The sequence below is a fragment of the Primulina huaijiensis genome, chromosome 6, assembly GCF_012295235.1.
Source record: "Primulina huaijiensis isolate GDHJ02 chromosome 6, ASM1229523v2, whole genome shotgun sequence".
Classification (NCBI taxonomy): domain Eukaryota; kingdom Viridiplantae; phylum Streptophyta; class Magnoliopsida; order Lamiales; family Gesneriaceae; genus Primulina; species Primulina huaijiensis.
Genome location: NC_133311.1, coordinates 3,351,165 through 3,366,971, shown reverse-complemented (window position 1 = coordinate 3,366,971; position 15,807 = coordinate 3,351,165). Strand labels below are relative to the sequence as shown.

The 15,807-nt window shown below is 34.3% G+C and overlaps 3 protein-coding genes across 3 annotated transcripts; 2 read left to right on the top strand and 1 right to left on the bottom strand.

Annotated features, from left to right (window-relative positions):
- The first annotated feature begins 1,483 nt into the window (after positions 1-1,483).
- LOC140978998 (linoleate 9S-lipoxygenase 5-like) lies at positions 1,484-5,344 on the top strand. The gene is made up of 9 exons (XM_073444338.1): positions 1,484-1,779; positions 1,940-2,232; positions 2,313-2,553; positions 2,643-2,981; positions 3,067-3,152; positions 3,244-3,351; positions 3,435-3,742; positions 4,024-4,287; positions 4,409-5,344. The coding sequence occupies exons 1-9, from the start codon at positions 1,539-1,541 to the stop codon at positions 5,175-5,177; spliced, it is 2,649 nt and encodes an 882-aa protein (XP_073300439.1). The 5' UTR covers positions 1,484-1,538; the 3' UTR covers positions 5,178-5,344.
- A 907-nt stretch (positions 5,345-6,251) lies between these two features.
- Positions 6,252-7,089, top strand: LOC140979533 (photosystem I reaction center subunit II, chloroplastic-like). The gene has a single exon (XM_073444972.1). It carries the CDS (start codon positions 6,366-6,368, stop codon positions 6,975-6,977), a length of 612 nt encoding a protein of 203 aa, XP_073301073.1. The 5' UTR covers positions 6,252-6,365; the 3' UTR covers positions 6,978-7,089.
- A 710-nt stretch (positions 7,090-7,799) lies between these two features.
- Positions 7,800-9,029, bottom strand: LOC140979026 (uncharacterized). Its single transcript, XM_073444381.1, has 2 exons — positions 8,835-9,029; positions 7,800-8,789 (listed from the first exon to the last, which is right to left on the bottom strand). Exons 1-2 carry the CDS (start codon positions 9,027-9,029, stop codon positions 7,800-7,802), a joined length of 1,185 nt encoding a protein of 394 aa, XP_073300482.1.
- Between the last annotated feature and the right edge of the window lie 6,778 nt (positions 9,030-15,807).

Genomic DNA, 15,807 nt, shown 5'->3' with positions numbered 1-15,807 from the left:
TTTGCGAACTTCGCATGCACTGCCAAGTATAGAAAATTAACAAATCAGTTTCCACGAGTAATGTATAATTAAAAACATATTAGTGCTTGTAATTAAAATAGTAACGACTTTATTTAGAAGAATCAATAAAAAGTTTGGTCTATTTAACACGAACTAATTGCAACTAACTAGTAATCTAATAACCAAATGAAGAAATATCAATGAGAGAAAATATCTAGAGGGGTGATTTCACTAAGTTTTCACGATAATTATTCCCAGTTGAATTTATATTCATGAATTCTAATTATTTAATAGCCAAGAACACTTAATTATTTTATTATCTCTTTCCCAAGTGACGAATAAATTGTATCATTCAAACTTCGATCCGAACATTCCTAATAATAATCTAAGTTTAATTGATATATGAAAAGATGATCTTATCTAGGCCTCGCTAAAGTTATATGCCTTCTGAACGATATAAACATTCAACGATGTATCTCTAATGATCTATAATCCTAGTCCCTCTCTCGAGTTGTAGAATTAATCAGACAACAAACTATTTATGGCCAGTAAACTGAAGTCGAATAAAAACAAATTAACACAATTAAACCAAAAGAAATTCAATCACATAAACAACCGAGTCAAATTATTATATCAACAAAGCTACGACATCTTCTAGAACGGAAAAATTAGTTCATAACGAAATCTAAACAAAAGTAAAGGATGTTTGACAGTTTAGACATCGCAACACAGGAAAATAAAGGTGAAAGAATCAGATAACAAATTAGAAGTGGCGTCTCTATCCCCATATTTGTCGTTCTTTGTCTCCGTGATCGATCTTTGCGCTCCGATTCTTCGTCTCGTGTGTGTGTTCTCGTCTCTCGTTGGCTGTTCTCCCAAAACGGCTGTGTCCTTTTTTGTGACCTAACTTTTTCATTTTATCCTCGCGTGGCCGCTGAAATTTGGAGTTTGCACGCCTCTTGCGCGCAGATGCTCGTGATCCGACGCTACCGCGCGCAAGCTTCTGGAGTGTGTGCGTTCGTGATGCACGCGTAGCTGCGCATGTTCTCTCGCGGCCACGCACGAGCCTCTGCTTGTCTACCTAACTTCTGCGCGTGTTCTGGCCCTTTTCGCGCGGCTACACGTATTCTCGCGCGGTAGCGCGCGAGCCTCTGCCCTTCTTGCATCCTTGTGGCTTCTTGTACACCTTTTTTCTAACACAACCCAAAACCCATAATTCCGTTCGAAACTAAGATAATTCAAAATAGATTTTTGTATAAAGTAAGTGCAAATATTGCACTTCTCAAATATGTTTGATGCATATAACATCGCACACTAAAAATAAAGAGCTCAAAAACATTTAGAAAATTTTAAATAATCAAAACAAATTTGAAAGAGAGTGAAGATAATGTGACATTTGGTCCCATTTGGTACTGGCAATCCTGCGTCTATTAAACCCCACCCCGTCGACATGGAATCTCATTCCATTTTCGTAGTTTTCTTGATTTATTATTATTTCTCGAGCATATTTATATTTATTTTTAATCCTGAAATAAAAAATGGGTGTTATTCTGCCTTGCCATTCTTCAGATATGTTGGAGAAGCTGCTGGGAACGGTGTGCGGGAAGATTAAGGATGCACCCAAGATCGAGGAGACGAAGATTCGGGCCAGTGTTGTTTTGATGAAGAAGAATGTCTTAGATGTAACTGATGTTGGGTCTTCTATCCTCGATCGATTCTATGAAGTGTTCGGGAAAGGCGTCTCTTTGCAGCTTATCAGCGCTGAAAAATTTGATCCGGGTAAATTTTTTGAACTTCATCTTGTAAATCAGGAAAGGTTGGCTGTTTTGAAGCCCTTTTCCTTTTCTTTCAAGTACTGGTACTCTGTTTTTGTAGGGTTTTAGCAATTTTATTATTATTATTTTTTTATCTGAACGAACTTTTGGTTCAAATCTTGCAGCTGATGAGAAAAGAGGGAAACTGGGAAAAGTAGCATACCTGGACAACTGGGTAACAAAAATAACTTCGGTTTCTGCTAAAAATGACGCAGAATTCAACGTGACATTTAGCTGGGACGAATCCGATGGAGTTCCAGGCGCTTTCATTATGCGAAACCATCACCACAGCGAATTTTACCTGAGGAGTGTCACTCTAGACGATGTTCCGGGTTATGGTCCAGTCCATTTTGTCTGTAATTCATGGGTTTTTCCTGTACATCGTTACAAGTATGATCGCGTCTTCTTTTCGAACCAGGTACTTTCCAGGTTTCAAATGTTGCCAGAGATGGGATTTTGAATTGAAAAAAAAAAGTGATCTTTTTCTTGTGTTAACAGACTTATCTGCCAAGTGATACACCGGAACCGTTGCGTTTATATAGAGAAGAAGAGCTGATAAATCTCCGCGGGAACGGGTCGGGTCAGTTAAAGGAATGGGACAGAGTTTACGACTATGCTTATTACAACGACTTGGGATTCCCCGAAAAAGGAAAAGATTCGGCCCGCCCTGTGCTCGGTGGATCGACCGACAACCCGTATCCTCGTAGGGGACGCACAGGGCGTCGCCCGAATAAGAAAGGTGACTTTTGGAAAAATTTATGCAATTTTTTCTCAGTTTTTACTGATAACCATGATCTTGAACTTAAGAAAGTTGTATTGTGTTTCCAGATCCCAATTCAGAAAGCAGATTGTTTCTCCTGAATTTGAATATTTACGTTCCACGAGACGAGCAGTTCAGCCACGTGAAATTCTCCGATTTCATCGGCTATGCGGTCAAGTCTCTGGGTCAGGTTATAGTCCCTGAGATGAAAGCTATATTTGATAAAACTATTAACGAGTTTGATACGTTAGAAGACGTTTACAACTTATACGAAGGGGGGATTGAGCTTCCGGCTGGTCATTCATTAAGCAAAATCAGGGAATGTGTTCCCTGGGAGTTGTTCAGGGAACTTCTTCGTTCAGATGGGGAACGTTTCCTTAAACTCCCTGTCCCCGACGTGATCAAAGGTAAATTCTCATCAATTTTCACAAGAAAACTGCGTTTTTTAATTTTTAACAATGTTGTAATGTGGGAATTCTTGTATAAATGTAGAGGATAAAACGGCTTGGAGAACGGATGAAGAATTCGGAAGAGAGATGCTAGCCGGAGTGAACCCTGTTCTCATCAAGCTCCTCACGGTAGAAGGACATACTAATTGTCAATTGTATGTAAATCTAGTTTCTTTCGGGTCAGGAATTTATTTTCAGCTGCCAAATTTTAAAATCACAGGAGTTTCCACCTACTAGCAAGCTAGACTCCGCCTTATATGGTGATCAAAACAGTAAGATAACTCGAGATCACGTTGAAAAGAACATGGACGGACTCACTGTAGAAGAAGTATATCTTCCTTTCCTGTGTAAAATTTTCTGTATTTATGCTCCAAACGGTCATTCTTATCAGTTATCCATTTTTGAATGCAGGCCTTGGCGAATAATAAGCTTTTCATACTAGATCATCATGATGCCCTGATGACATATCTTCGAAGGATCAATACAACCGCTACAAAGACATATGCAACTCGAACCGTTCTTTTGCTTAAAGACGATGGCACACTGAGGCCACTGGCCATTGAACTGAGTTTGCCACACGAAGATGGAGACGAGCATGGGGCTGAAAGTCTGGTGTTTACTCCAAGTGATGAGGATGGAATTCAGAAGTCATTTTGGCAATTGGCCAAGGCTTATGCTGCAGTTAACGATTCAGGCTACCATCAGCTCGTTTGCCACTGGTATATATACCCCTTGGGATGATTTGAAATCCACTCCAAAAATAATTAGTTGGGATTTGAAATCTATCGACATACGAACAAAATGATTTTCCATATGCAACCTTATATCATATGGTGCTTGACAGGATACACTGCATAAAGTTGTTGGATTAATTTCGCGAATGAGTTTGTTGTATTTTGTGATGTACGTGAATGAGCAAAACCTGTTAGATTTGGTGTGATTTAAGAATTTTTGTGTGTTACCTCAATGTGTCAAAATGATGTCGGATTTGTTAATGCAGGTTGAACACACATGCTGTGATTGAGCCATTCATAATAGCAACGACCAGACAGCTGAGTTTGCTTCACCCGATATACAAGCTTCTGACGCCTCATTTTCGTGATACAATGCATATCAACGCCTTTGCTCGACAATTTCTCATCAACGCAGATGGGGTACTCGAAAGAACCGTCTACCCCGGAAGATACGCTCTCGAAATGTCTGCTAAGATTTATAAAAACTGGAACTTCACTGAGCAAGCACTCCCTCGAGATCTCCTCAAAAGGTTGTATGGAAAAAGTTTTAACTTCGTTTGATTTATATATTTTTAGTACAATACCTAGTGCTCTATTCGACATGTTGAACTAAAGCAACGCTAATATTTAATCTTATTTGCTTCATTGCAGAGGAATTGCCGTTCAAGATTCAAGCCAACCGAACGGCCTAAAGCTTCTTATTGAGGATTATCCATTTGCTGTTGATGGCTTAGAAATCTGGTTTGCAATTGAGGCATGGGTCAAAGAATACTGTTGTTTCTATTATCCCACAGATGATAAGATCCAAAATGACACCGAGCTTCAATCATGGTGGGATGAGATTCGTACAAAGGGACATGGGGACTTAAAAGACGAGACCTGGTGGTATAAAATGAAGACACAAGATGAACTCATTCAAGCATGCACGACAATCATATGGATTGCCTCTGCTCTTCATGCTGCTGTAAATTTTGGACAGTATCCATATGCTGGCTTCCTCCCGAACCGCCCCACCGTAAGCCGGCGTTTCTTGCCTAAACCAGGTACACCTGAGTATGCGGAGCTCGAGTCGAACCCAGACCTGGCATTCTTGAAAACCATAACAGCACAATTCCAAACACTTCTTGGCGTCTCTCTGATAGAAATATTATCCAGGCATTCCACAGATGAAGTGTATCTTGGGCAGAGAGACACCCTCAAATGGACGGCAGATAAAGGAGCCTTGGATGCGTTTGAGCGATTGGGGGACTCGTTGAAAAAGATCGAAGCGAACATCATTGAAAGGAACCAAGATACAAGGTTAAGGAATCGTTCCGGTCCGATTAAAATACCTTATGATATGTTGTATCCGAATACGACCGGGGATAATGGCCTGAGTGGGCTTGTTGTGAGAGGGATTCCAAATAGTATTTCAATTTGAAGTCTCGTATTGCTTGCCGAGTATATGGGATTGTAGAGAGTTTTGTGTCCGTAACATAATGAGGGAATAAAGGATCCGCATGATGTTGTACTACTTTTTCTTTTTGTTCTTGTTGTGGAGCACAATGTCCATATTGTTTTCCAAAATATATGATGTGTTGTTGCTTACACTATTGCATTTGGATCATGTAATAATTAATCGATCACTAACTAAAAATATAGACATAGTTTGGTATACGTGATAAGATAAGCATATGATATAATATAAAGATATAAAGATATCTTAATGATAAATAAGAGTTATTTTTACTTAATTTTATATATTATATAATATGATATAATTGAATTTTATGAGTCAAGTCAAATATCAATTTTTGAAGTTAATCAAATGATATTAATAATTTTATTGAGATTTATAAAAATCATTTATATAATTATCTCAAGTTCATTCATATAATTATCATATTATATATTTAAAAATAAATAAAAATATTTATTTGATGTGGAAGTGCAACGAGAGAACAATAGAGTTAATGATTTTATATATTGAGGACAATTAAATCATTTGTGGTGTTTTTATTATTAAATTATCATATATCATAAAAGAGATATTTTATCCTTGTATAAAATTATTTATCTATATCATGGGCTTTCTAAAAAAATACTAAACGTGAGATAAAAGAATTATTTATCAACTCTTATTCAGTGTATCAAACTATACCATAATGAATATCTAATAAGTATAAGCATATATCTAAAATTGCAAAAGTCATTTGTTTGTTAAGCCCAAATAATTCCATTTTTTGAGTGATTAAAAATTTTTCAATATAAGTAATATTCTAGTTAAATTGGAGTCTTTAAAAATATATATATGTGATCGTTATACAAATTAATTTTTAGATACGGATATTTGATTTTGTCCAAACATATAAAAAATTATCAAAATTATTATTTTTTAATTTATCTATTAACCAAATTAATATGATATAGGTAGACGTGGAGAAACACATGGCGACAAACCTGCGTATCTAAATCACACATTCTTATTGGACTCACGATATCCCCTTATCCAATTTTCTCCACACACACTCCACACTCTCTTTGATTTCTTATCAATATTCTGCCCATTTTCAACAGCTAACGTCGGATAATCTTACCATCACAATCCTCTATCAATCCAACAAGCTACATGGCTATGGCGACCCAAACCTCCCTCTTCACTCCCACCTTATCTGCCACCAAGCCTACCGACCGCGTGGCGGCGCCATGGAAACAATCACTCGCACAATTTTCGATTCCCAAGCCTGTGAAGGGCGCCTCCTCCGTGTCAAACGGTCCCATCAAGGCTATGGCAGAGGAAGCTCCCGCCGGCTTCACCCCACCAACGCTTGATCCCAACACGCCGTCTCCCATCTTCGGCGGAAGCACCGGTGGGCTCCTGCGCAAAGCCCAGGTCGAGGAATTCTACGTCATCACCTGGGATTCCCCCAAGGAACAGATATTCGAAATGCCGACTGGCGGCGCCGCCATCATGCGACAGGGTCCGAACCTGCTGAAACTGGCGCGTAAGGAGCAGTGCCTGGCGTTGGGGACAGTATTGAGATCCAAGTACAAGATCAAGTACCAGTTTTACAGGGTGTTCCCCAACGGTGAGGTGCAGTATTTGCACCCGAAGGATGGGGTCTACCCGGAGAAGGTGAACCCCGGTCGTAATGGAGTCGGCGTGAACCTGAGATCCATCGGGAAGAACACTAGCCAGATTGAGGTCAAATTCACTGGGAAGCAAGTGTATGACTTGTGAGCTCTGAAATTTCTGCTATTTGTAATCATGTGAATTGAATTGAACTAAGTTTTTGTTTTCTGTATTTGTGTATGGCTCTTCTTGAAGATCAACATGGACTATATAAAGTTTACTCTCTGTGTACGTTGTTAATTATGATCACGGATAGAGTAAGGATTCAAAATTATATGAGTTCAGCTCCGTCCCTTACTCGATTTAATAAAATAAATAATTAATTAAAAATTTTAAATAAAAAATATCTAAATATTGACTTCATGAAAACATAGAATAAAAATATTTAATATTTAATACCTTCAAAAACATGAAGATGAAACACTACTAAAGTTGTGCTTTTCGTTTCTTCTTACAATAAAACTCATTAATTATTAAATCGTTATCAACTTTTTCAACCAAATCTCGTTCGATGTAGATTATCATTGAATCTCCGAAAAATTCTGCTTCCATCTTGTTATGAAGAGTTGTTTTAACAAGTTTCATTGTTGAAAATGCTCGTTCCGTTGTTGCTGTAGAAACGAGGAGAGTTAAAACAAGACGAATCAACCTGTCAATTAAATAAATATATCAGATTCAATAAATAAGTAAACGACGTAGATAAAAATGTATAAATCACCTGTCAATCAAATCGTAGGTTCTTGACCTATTTGTCTCAATTAATCTTCGACATAATTAAAAAATAGTTGATAAATTCTGAAATCTTTTATGGCCAACAACATAGTGACCCAATTGCATTCTCAAGTGATGTAAATCTTGTAAATCGAAATCAAGATAATAGAATTTCTCAGCAAGTCGATAATTATGATCAACATTAAGAAGCTTAAAGTTTTATTTAGGTTCCAAAGCACAACTAAGTTTAAGAAGTTCAACTGCCTCATCCTTGAATCTATTATTAAGATCTTCAACTTGAAAATCTATTGCAGCTGTAAATACATCAAATCGATAATTATGCTCAATTGTGATTGAATCATTTTGTTGACAAGAACGCCATGTGTCAGATTTATAACGACCTTCCATGTGAGGTATCTCAATGTCATACTTGACACAAACTTCTTTCACATGACTAAATAGGAGATCAAATCCTTCTTCTCTCAAAGTATGAAGCAAATTTTTAGTCGTTGAAACATAATCTATTGCACTTAAAATATATAGAGATTTCTCTTGCAATGCTCGACAAAGCATATTTGTTATCCCCATTATCTTATGCATCAAATGTAATATGGATATGAAATCAAAAGACTTCATCGCAATCAATGTACCACTAGCTTCACCACGGATGGAATTAGAAGCTTTATCATTCACCATATTTTCTAACATGTTAATCACAGAGCTATACATATCAATCATGCTATAAAGTGAGTCAAAATTAGAACTCCAACGAGTCTTTCCAAGTCGTAATAAATTTCCAATTTGATTACATCTTCTACATGTATCACGTTCACCAATAGCTACCATATGCACAACTTCAATTCTTTGAGCAGAATATAACTCACCGTGCCGTTTAGGAGATGCATTGATGAGATTACAAATGGAATTCAATTTTGAAAAGAATAACCAAACGGATACCTCTTTTTCAGTAGGTGCCGTTAATGCTAGTTGAAGCCAATGAGCAAAACAATGTACATAATATGCACACGAGCAATCTTTCAAGAAAAGAACATGCAATCCATTCCGAGAACCGCGCATATTGCTAGCACCATCATATCCTTGTTCACGCATGTTGTGGATATGCAAGTCATAACGACCAAGTGCATCATATATTTCTTTCTTAAGTGTTGCATCAGTTGTATCTGTCAAGTGTACAATGGCAAAGAACCGCTATCATAAAAAGCCTTTAGTATCCACAAATCTTAATACAATAGCCATCTGCTCCTTGTTAGATGCATCTCTCTCTTCATCAACTAAAATGCAGAATTTTGAATCCTCAATTTCTTTACGAATCTCAGCTCTCACTTGGTTGGAAATGATATTCAAGACATCTTTCTGAATATCAGGTGAAGTATACTTTGCATTCTTTAGAGCTTTCTCTAAGACGATGTTCCCAATACTCTTATTCATTTTTCCTATAAAATTTATCATCTCGGTAAAATTTTCATGATTATTAGAGGATGGAGATTCATTGTGCCCTCTAAATGCACATGCTTGCAAAGTGAGTGATCGAATGCTTTCAATATAGTTGCTACAAGCCGCAATCTGTTCTTCTATTTTTATTCTGAAGATTTTGCATTTATCACTTTATCAATATGACGAGGTGTATTCATCAAATTATCAAGATATTCCACAGCTTTGTTATGTGGTGAAGTATTGATATGAGCTCGTCTAATTTCATCCATTTGATTAACATGATATTTCTATATCGGAGTACGTAATGTCGAATCATGTTCAAGAGAACTCACATCAACATCAATTCTAAGAGATTTGTTAAGCTGTTGATCACTAGGATTTGAAATATCAATATTGGATGGAGAATGCTCATAACTTGTCGATGTATGCTCTTTTTGTTTAAAAATGAGTCGATGATTTTCCTTTTCGTTATTCTTGAGTTTCTTTTCTCTTTAGTGTCGTCTACACTATAAAATATCACTTTAGTTTAACTTATTATGGCTAATTGAATCAAATCAACATTACCGACATTAAATAATTATTACTTTAATCCAATAAACCTCGAACAATTATAATTATTCTAAAACAATTCCCGAAGTTATTATTTGACAATCCTAAGTCATAATACATTTAAATATAAAATTTTTATAGTCTTATAAGTTTGAAAATCTCATTTACATGATTATGAATTTTTCCAAAATTCCTACAAAATTTCATAAATTCGCATTTATATTTTCTATAGCATCTAAACATCCAAATAATAAGTAATCAACACTAAAAATCGAAAATCCCCAACACAAAATCTGGAAATTCAAAATAGTACTCAAATAAATTCCGAAAAATTATCAAGACCTCCAATCGGCTCAAATATTGTACCTACAATCAACAATGTAACATATATCAACTATCAGAATTCAAAAGAGCCAAAATACCCAAATTTTGAAGCATTAAAATGTGAAACTACTTTTAAGATTCGAAATCTAACTTAGAACAATAAGAACGACCTGTAGTAAGTCTAACACTAAGGTTTTCTCACGATTTCCGGTGAAAACGACGACCGATGGGCGACGACCGATTTCGAAACGACAAAGAAACTTCAAAAATTTGGTATTAAAAGAAAGCTTATGTCGTGGGCTTTCCGAATCTACAATCGATTTTGAAAACCGCGACCGAAAGTGAAGTTACGATCATTTCAAGTAACGCAAATTGTGACGGGTTCAGGGAAAAGAATGGAGCTGGAGCAGACAAGTGAATAGGAGAGATAAAACTAATTGGGGCTAGTCAACAAAATGGTTGAAGAGTGCGAGTTTGTAGATTGTCGGATCTCGTGAACGACGCGGGTGCAGAACATGGGAAGGGCGAGACGCAGCGCGGGAAGGAGTGAAGTTGTAATTTTTGTGAAAGAGTCGACCATTAAAGAAAGACAAAAACTTATGTAAGACGGTCTCACGGGTTGTATTTTGTGAGACATATCTCTTATTTGGGTCATCCTTGAAAAATTATTACTTTTTATGCTAAGAGTATTACTTTTTATTGTGAATATCGGTAAAATTGACCTGTCTTACAGATAAAGATTCGTATGACCGTCTCACAAGAGACCTACTCTTAAAGAAAAAAGGAAAAAGGGAATCTAATTGAGGGGATTAAGGTCTCTGTGAATAGAATTAGAATTTACAATGTGTGAAATATGAGTAGATCAAGATGTTTGTAGAGAGATTTGTTGAACATGGAAAAAGGGACGCTCAAAATTTTGAATGCGAAGTTTGAGTGAGACCCAAGACCTCACTTTCCATTTTTCTCCAAAGCCCACCATCCGACTTCTGTAAGTAAAATTAGCTAGGGGTTCACAGACTTTACCATTGAAATTGAATTGGACTAGAGGATTAATACCTAGACATTTTGGCTCAATGACCAAATGCATACAAGACATTTGTTTGTCCTAAAATTATGCAAATCCAGTTAAATTGGCTCAAGTCCAAGAAGATGGATTGGGCAACAAAGTTATACAGGATAGCCCATTAATTATTCCAAATAATTTGAATGGGTCTGACAACGGACAAGAATTTCCAAGTAGATCGTGGTAGGAGATAATGGATAGATGCGACGAGTGGATGAAGCTTCCCTATCGAGAACAAAAAAAACATTATTATTTTTTAATATTTTGTAAATACGTAATTATGTTAGAAGTTTATTTATTCAATTTAAGTGTAATTATCATGAAGAAGTTGGTAAAAAATCCTCAATCAAAATATTTTTTTGGGTTTACTCCCTACCCACAAAATTGTGGTACTATGTCATACAAAATGTGGTACACTTCATGTGGAAATGTGGTACTAAAAAAGTACCCAGGGACTGAACACAAAAAAATCGACGACTGAGACTGAAGGCCAGTTTCCCGAATTATCATTCTATTAGTTTGTTTTTGGTGCATATTATTACAGGGTTTTTTTAAAAAATATTATAAATTAATAAAACAATTGTAAAAATGTTGCAAATTGTAAAAGTTTGTAAAAGTAGTACAATCCGGGACTTACTGTCCCGGATTCAAATTTTTTATTATTTTTTTTTAACTTTTTTAAAAAAATAAAATAAAGGGTTATCGCCGATTGATTGTGCAAAACCGTCGCTATTGGCGACGGTTTAAACAAACCCCGTCGCTATAGGCGACGGTGTAAATAAAAACCGTACACATTGTCGCTATTTGCGACGATTTTATTAAAAACCGTCGCTAAGACACGGATTCAAACAATCCGTGACAGTCTGCCACGGATTCTGAGTCCGTGGCAGAAAATCACGGATTCAATATCTGCTTTTCTTTAATCTTAGGAGCAAAATTATTTTTTTCGATCACCGAACATCGAACATTTTTTCCAGCACCGGTCTTCAGACTTTTCTATTTAATTATTAGCGTAAGTCTTCTGCATTTTTCAAAATATTAAGAGGTAACTTTTTTTTGTTTAGTATTTTATATTGTTCGTTCATTATACTAGTTTTAAGTTTTAAGTAATAACAATAGTTATAATATTAATTGTATTATTGAAATTGTAATACTTTAATTTACAATTTTTGGAATAATAATAATTATACTTAATTTAATTATAATAATTATATTTACGTGATATAATATTATATCTACACTAATTACAATTATTACAATAGTTATATTTAATTACGTGATATAATATTATATCTACAATATTTACTAACTATACTTAGTTTAATTACAATAATTATATTTACTTGATGTAATATTATATCTACAACAATTACAATAATTACAATAATTATATTTACNAGTAGATCGTGGTAGGAGATAATGGATAGATGCGACGAGTGGATGAAGCTTCTCTATCGAGAACAAAAAAAAACATTATTATTTTTTAATATTTTGTAAATGCGTAATTATGTTAGAAGTTTATTTATTCAATTTAAGTGTAATTATCATGAGGAAGTTGGTAAAAAATCCCCAATCAAAATATTTCTTTGGGTTCACTCCTTACCCACAAAATTGTGGTACTATGTCATACAAAATGTGGTACACTTCATGTGGAAATGTGGTACTAAAAAAGTACCCAAGGACTGAACACAAAAAAATCGAAGACTGAGACTGAAGGCCAGTTTCCCGAATTATCAATCTATTAGTTTGTTTTTGGTGCATATTATTACATGGGCGATCCACAAAATTTATACGAACGACTATATATATATTTTATAATTAAATAATTTATTGTGACACAAACAGGGCAGAGATCTGTCATATCCAAGAAAGCAGGTTTTACACCTATAAATTATTTATTGGAGATTGGAGCACAAAACGTGAAAGTCGTTTGTTAAAATAATAAAATAAAATAAAATATGTTTGTAATTGGAAATGTAAGAAAGAATCACCTTTCACACCTATCTATATAAATAACAAATTAATTTACAATGTATATATATTTATAATTTATTGTAATTTGGAATAATATATATTAGAAAAATGAAAAATATATTTTTTTAAAAAATCTTAAATATATATAATTTATTTTATTGAAAGGTAATTTATATTTAATATGTACTAAAGCATATAAAAAAGAGTGAATAACATCATGTCAATAGAATAAAATAATTTTTTCAAATTCGAATATTTTCTTGAGAGAAAATTCGAATATTTTATAATGTAAGAAATATGACATAAGTGATTGTGCTTATCTTAATTTGATTCCCACTCTAAGTGGATATTTACGCAAAAAAAACTCAATAATTGTGTGTTTGTCTGCGCCTTTTCGTGAAACACGTTTTTTAAATAAAGATTACATAATTTTTTGCGAAATTAATCCATTAATTTGAGGGAATTTTTCTTGTTATTTTTAATTAAGACAAAAACTTGTGTGAAACGGTCTCACGAGTCGTATTTTGTGAGATAAATCTCTTATTTGAGTCATCCATAAAAAAATATTACTTTTTATTGTGAATATCGGTAGGGTTGACTCGTCTCACAGATAATAAATTGTTTTTTGTTGAAAATGTGAAATATTTGTGTTGAAAATTATAATGTTGAATGTTGAAAATTAGGTAAAATTATGTGTTGAATATTGAAATTTGTTTGTGATGATGAAGGTAATGATGTAATTTATTTTTGGATTATTTGTAAAGTTTTTATATAAATAGATCTCTCATTTGTGAAGAAAATCACAATTAAGTTGAGAGAAAAATATTATAAAGTGTGTAGTGTGATAATTTTGAGAGTTTGAGATTTTTATTTTTTACCGTAAATTTTTACTTTTTCACAACACGTTATCAGCACGAAGCTCTAAAAGTCCTTCATATTTTTCCAAGCTCCAAAACAGAAGAAAAAGGTAACAAAAGTAATAATATTTATTTTACTGTTTATTTATTTATTGTATATATACTTAATATATAATATANGCGAGACTATTAAAGAAAATGGTATATCTTCATCACAAGAAAAAGCAAAAGCTATAATATTTTGCGTCGACATCTTGATGAAGGTTTGAAAAGTGAATATCTCATCGAAAAAGATCTCATGGCTCTGTGGAAAGGATTAAAAGAAAGATTTGAATATATAAGGGAAGTTATACTTCCGACCGTCCGTGATGAATGGAATATGTTGAGATTCCAAGATTTTAAAAAAGTAAGTGATTACAATTCGGCGATGTATCGAATAATCTCGCAATTAAAATTTTGTGGACATGAGGTTACGGAATCGGAAATGCTTGAAAAAACATTTTTCACATTTCACACATCAAATATAACTCTACAACAATAATATAGAGTGCGTGGATTTCCGAGATATTCTAAACTTATCGCATGTCTTCTTGTGACGGAAAAGAACAACGAGCTATTAATGAGAAATCATCAGTCCCGACCCACTGGATCAACAGCATTTTCAGAAGTAAATGCTGTAAGTAAAAATGAATTTAAACCTGGAAATCAAAATCAAATTCAAAGACAAGGTTTTGGTCTAGGTCGAGGTCGTGGTCGTGGTCGTGGACGTGGACATGGAATTGGTCGTGGTCGTGGTCGTGGTCGTAGTCGAGGCCGTGGTTTTGAAAACAATCGAGATAGTTATTTTTATAACTCATCTAGTTATTTTTATAACTCATCTCAAAAAAGCGTCACGAACCACCCACTGAAAAGGCATCAAGAGAACATGAGTGTTAATGAAAATCACTCGAAAAGATTTGAAAGTTCTTATTTCAGATGCGGCACTCTAGGACATTGGTCTCATATTTGTCGAGCCCCCGAGCACCTTTGTAAACTCTATAAAGAATCGATAAAGGGGAAAGAAAAGGAGATCAACTTCACTGAATGCAGTGACCGTTTGAGTGATTCAACTCATTTTGATGCTGCTGATTTTCTGCATGATTTCTCTGAAAATGATCAATATGTTGGTGGGATAAAAATGAAAAATATTGATGCTGCAGATTTTCTCAATGATTTCTCTGAAAATGAACAATATATTGGTGGAATATAAATGTACAATAATTTATTTTTCATGTATTAATATGATAATGTTTTATAGTGTGTTATATTTTTAAATATGTATGGTATTGTATTTTATTTTTTATAAATGTATTGTCAGTAATTTTATTTCATTGNTCAAAATCAAATTCAAAGATAAGGTTTTGGTCGAGGTCGAGGTCGAGGNAAATACAATACCATACATATTTAAAAATATAACACACTATAAAACATTATCATATTAATACATGAAAAATAAATTATTGTACATTTATATTCCACCAATATATTGTTCATTTTCAGAGAAATCATTGAGAAAATCTGCAGCATCAATATTTTTCATTTTTTTCCCACCAACATATTGATTATTTTCAGAGAAATCATGCAGAAAATCAGCAGCATCAAAATGAGTTGAATCACTCAAACGGTCACTGCGTTCAGTGAAGTTGATCTCCTTTTCTTTCTCCTTTATTGATTCTTTATAGAGCTTACAAAGGTGCNAGAAAGAAAAGGAGATCAACTTCACTGAACGCAGTGACCGTTTGAGTGATTCAACTCATTTTGATGCTGCTGATTTTATGAATGATTTCTCTGGAAATGATCAATATGTTGGTGGGATAGAAATGAACAATATTGATGCTGCAGATTTTCTCAATGATTTCTCTGAAAATGAACAATATAGTGGTAGAATATAAATGTACAATAATTTATTTTTCATGTATTTATATGATAATGTTTTATTGTACAATTATGATATGTGTTATATTTA

Coding starts and splice junctions, on each gene's coding strand:
- LOC140978998 (XM_073444338.1), top strand. CDS start 1,539: ATGGGTGTTATTCTGCCTTGCCATTCTTCAGATATGTTGGAGAAGCTG. Junction 3,153..3,243: donor TTCTCATCAAGCTCCTCACG/GTAGAAGGACAT, acceptor TTAAAATCACAG/GAGTTTCCACCTACTAGCAA. Junction 3,352..3,434: donor ACGGACTCACTGTAGAAGAA/GTATATCTTCCT, acceptor TTTTGAATGCAG/GCCTTGGCGAATAATAAGCT.
- LOC140979026 (XM_073444381.1), bottom strand. CDS start 9,029: ATGAATAAGAGTATTGGGAACATCGTCTTAGAGAAAGCTCTAAAGAAT. Junction 8,790..8,834: donor CATCTAACAAGGAGCAGATG/GCTATTGTATTA, acceptor TTTTTATGATAG/CGGTTCTTTGCCATTGTACA.
- LOC140979533 (XM_073444972.1), top strand. CDS start 6,366: ATGGCTATGGCGACCCAAACCTCCCTCTTCACTCCCACCTTATCTGCC.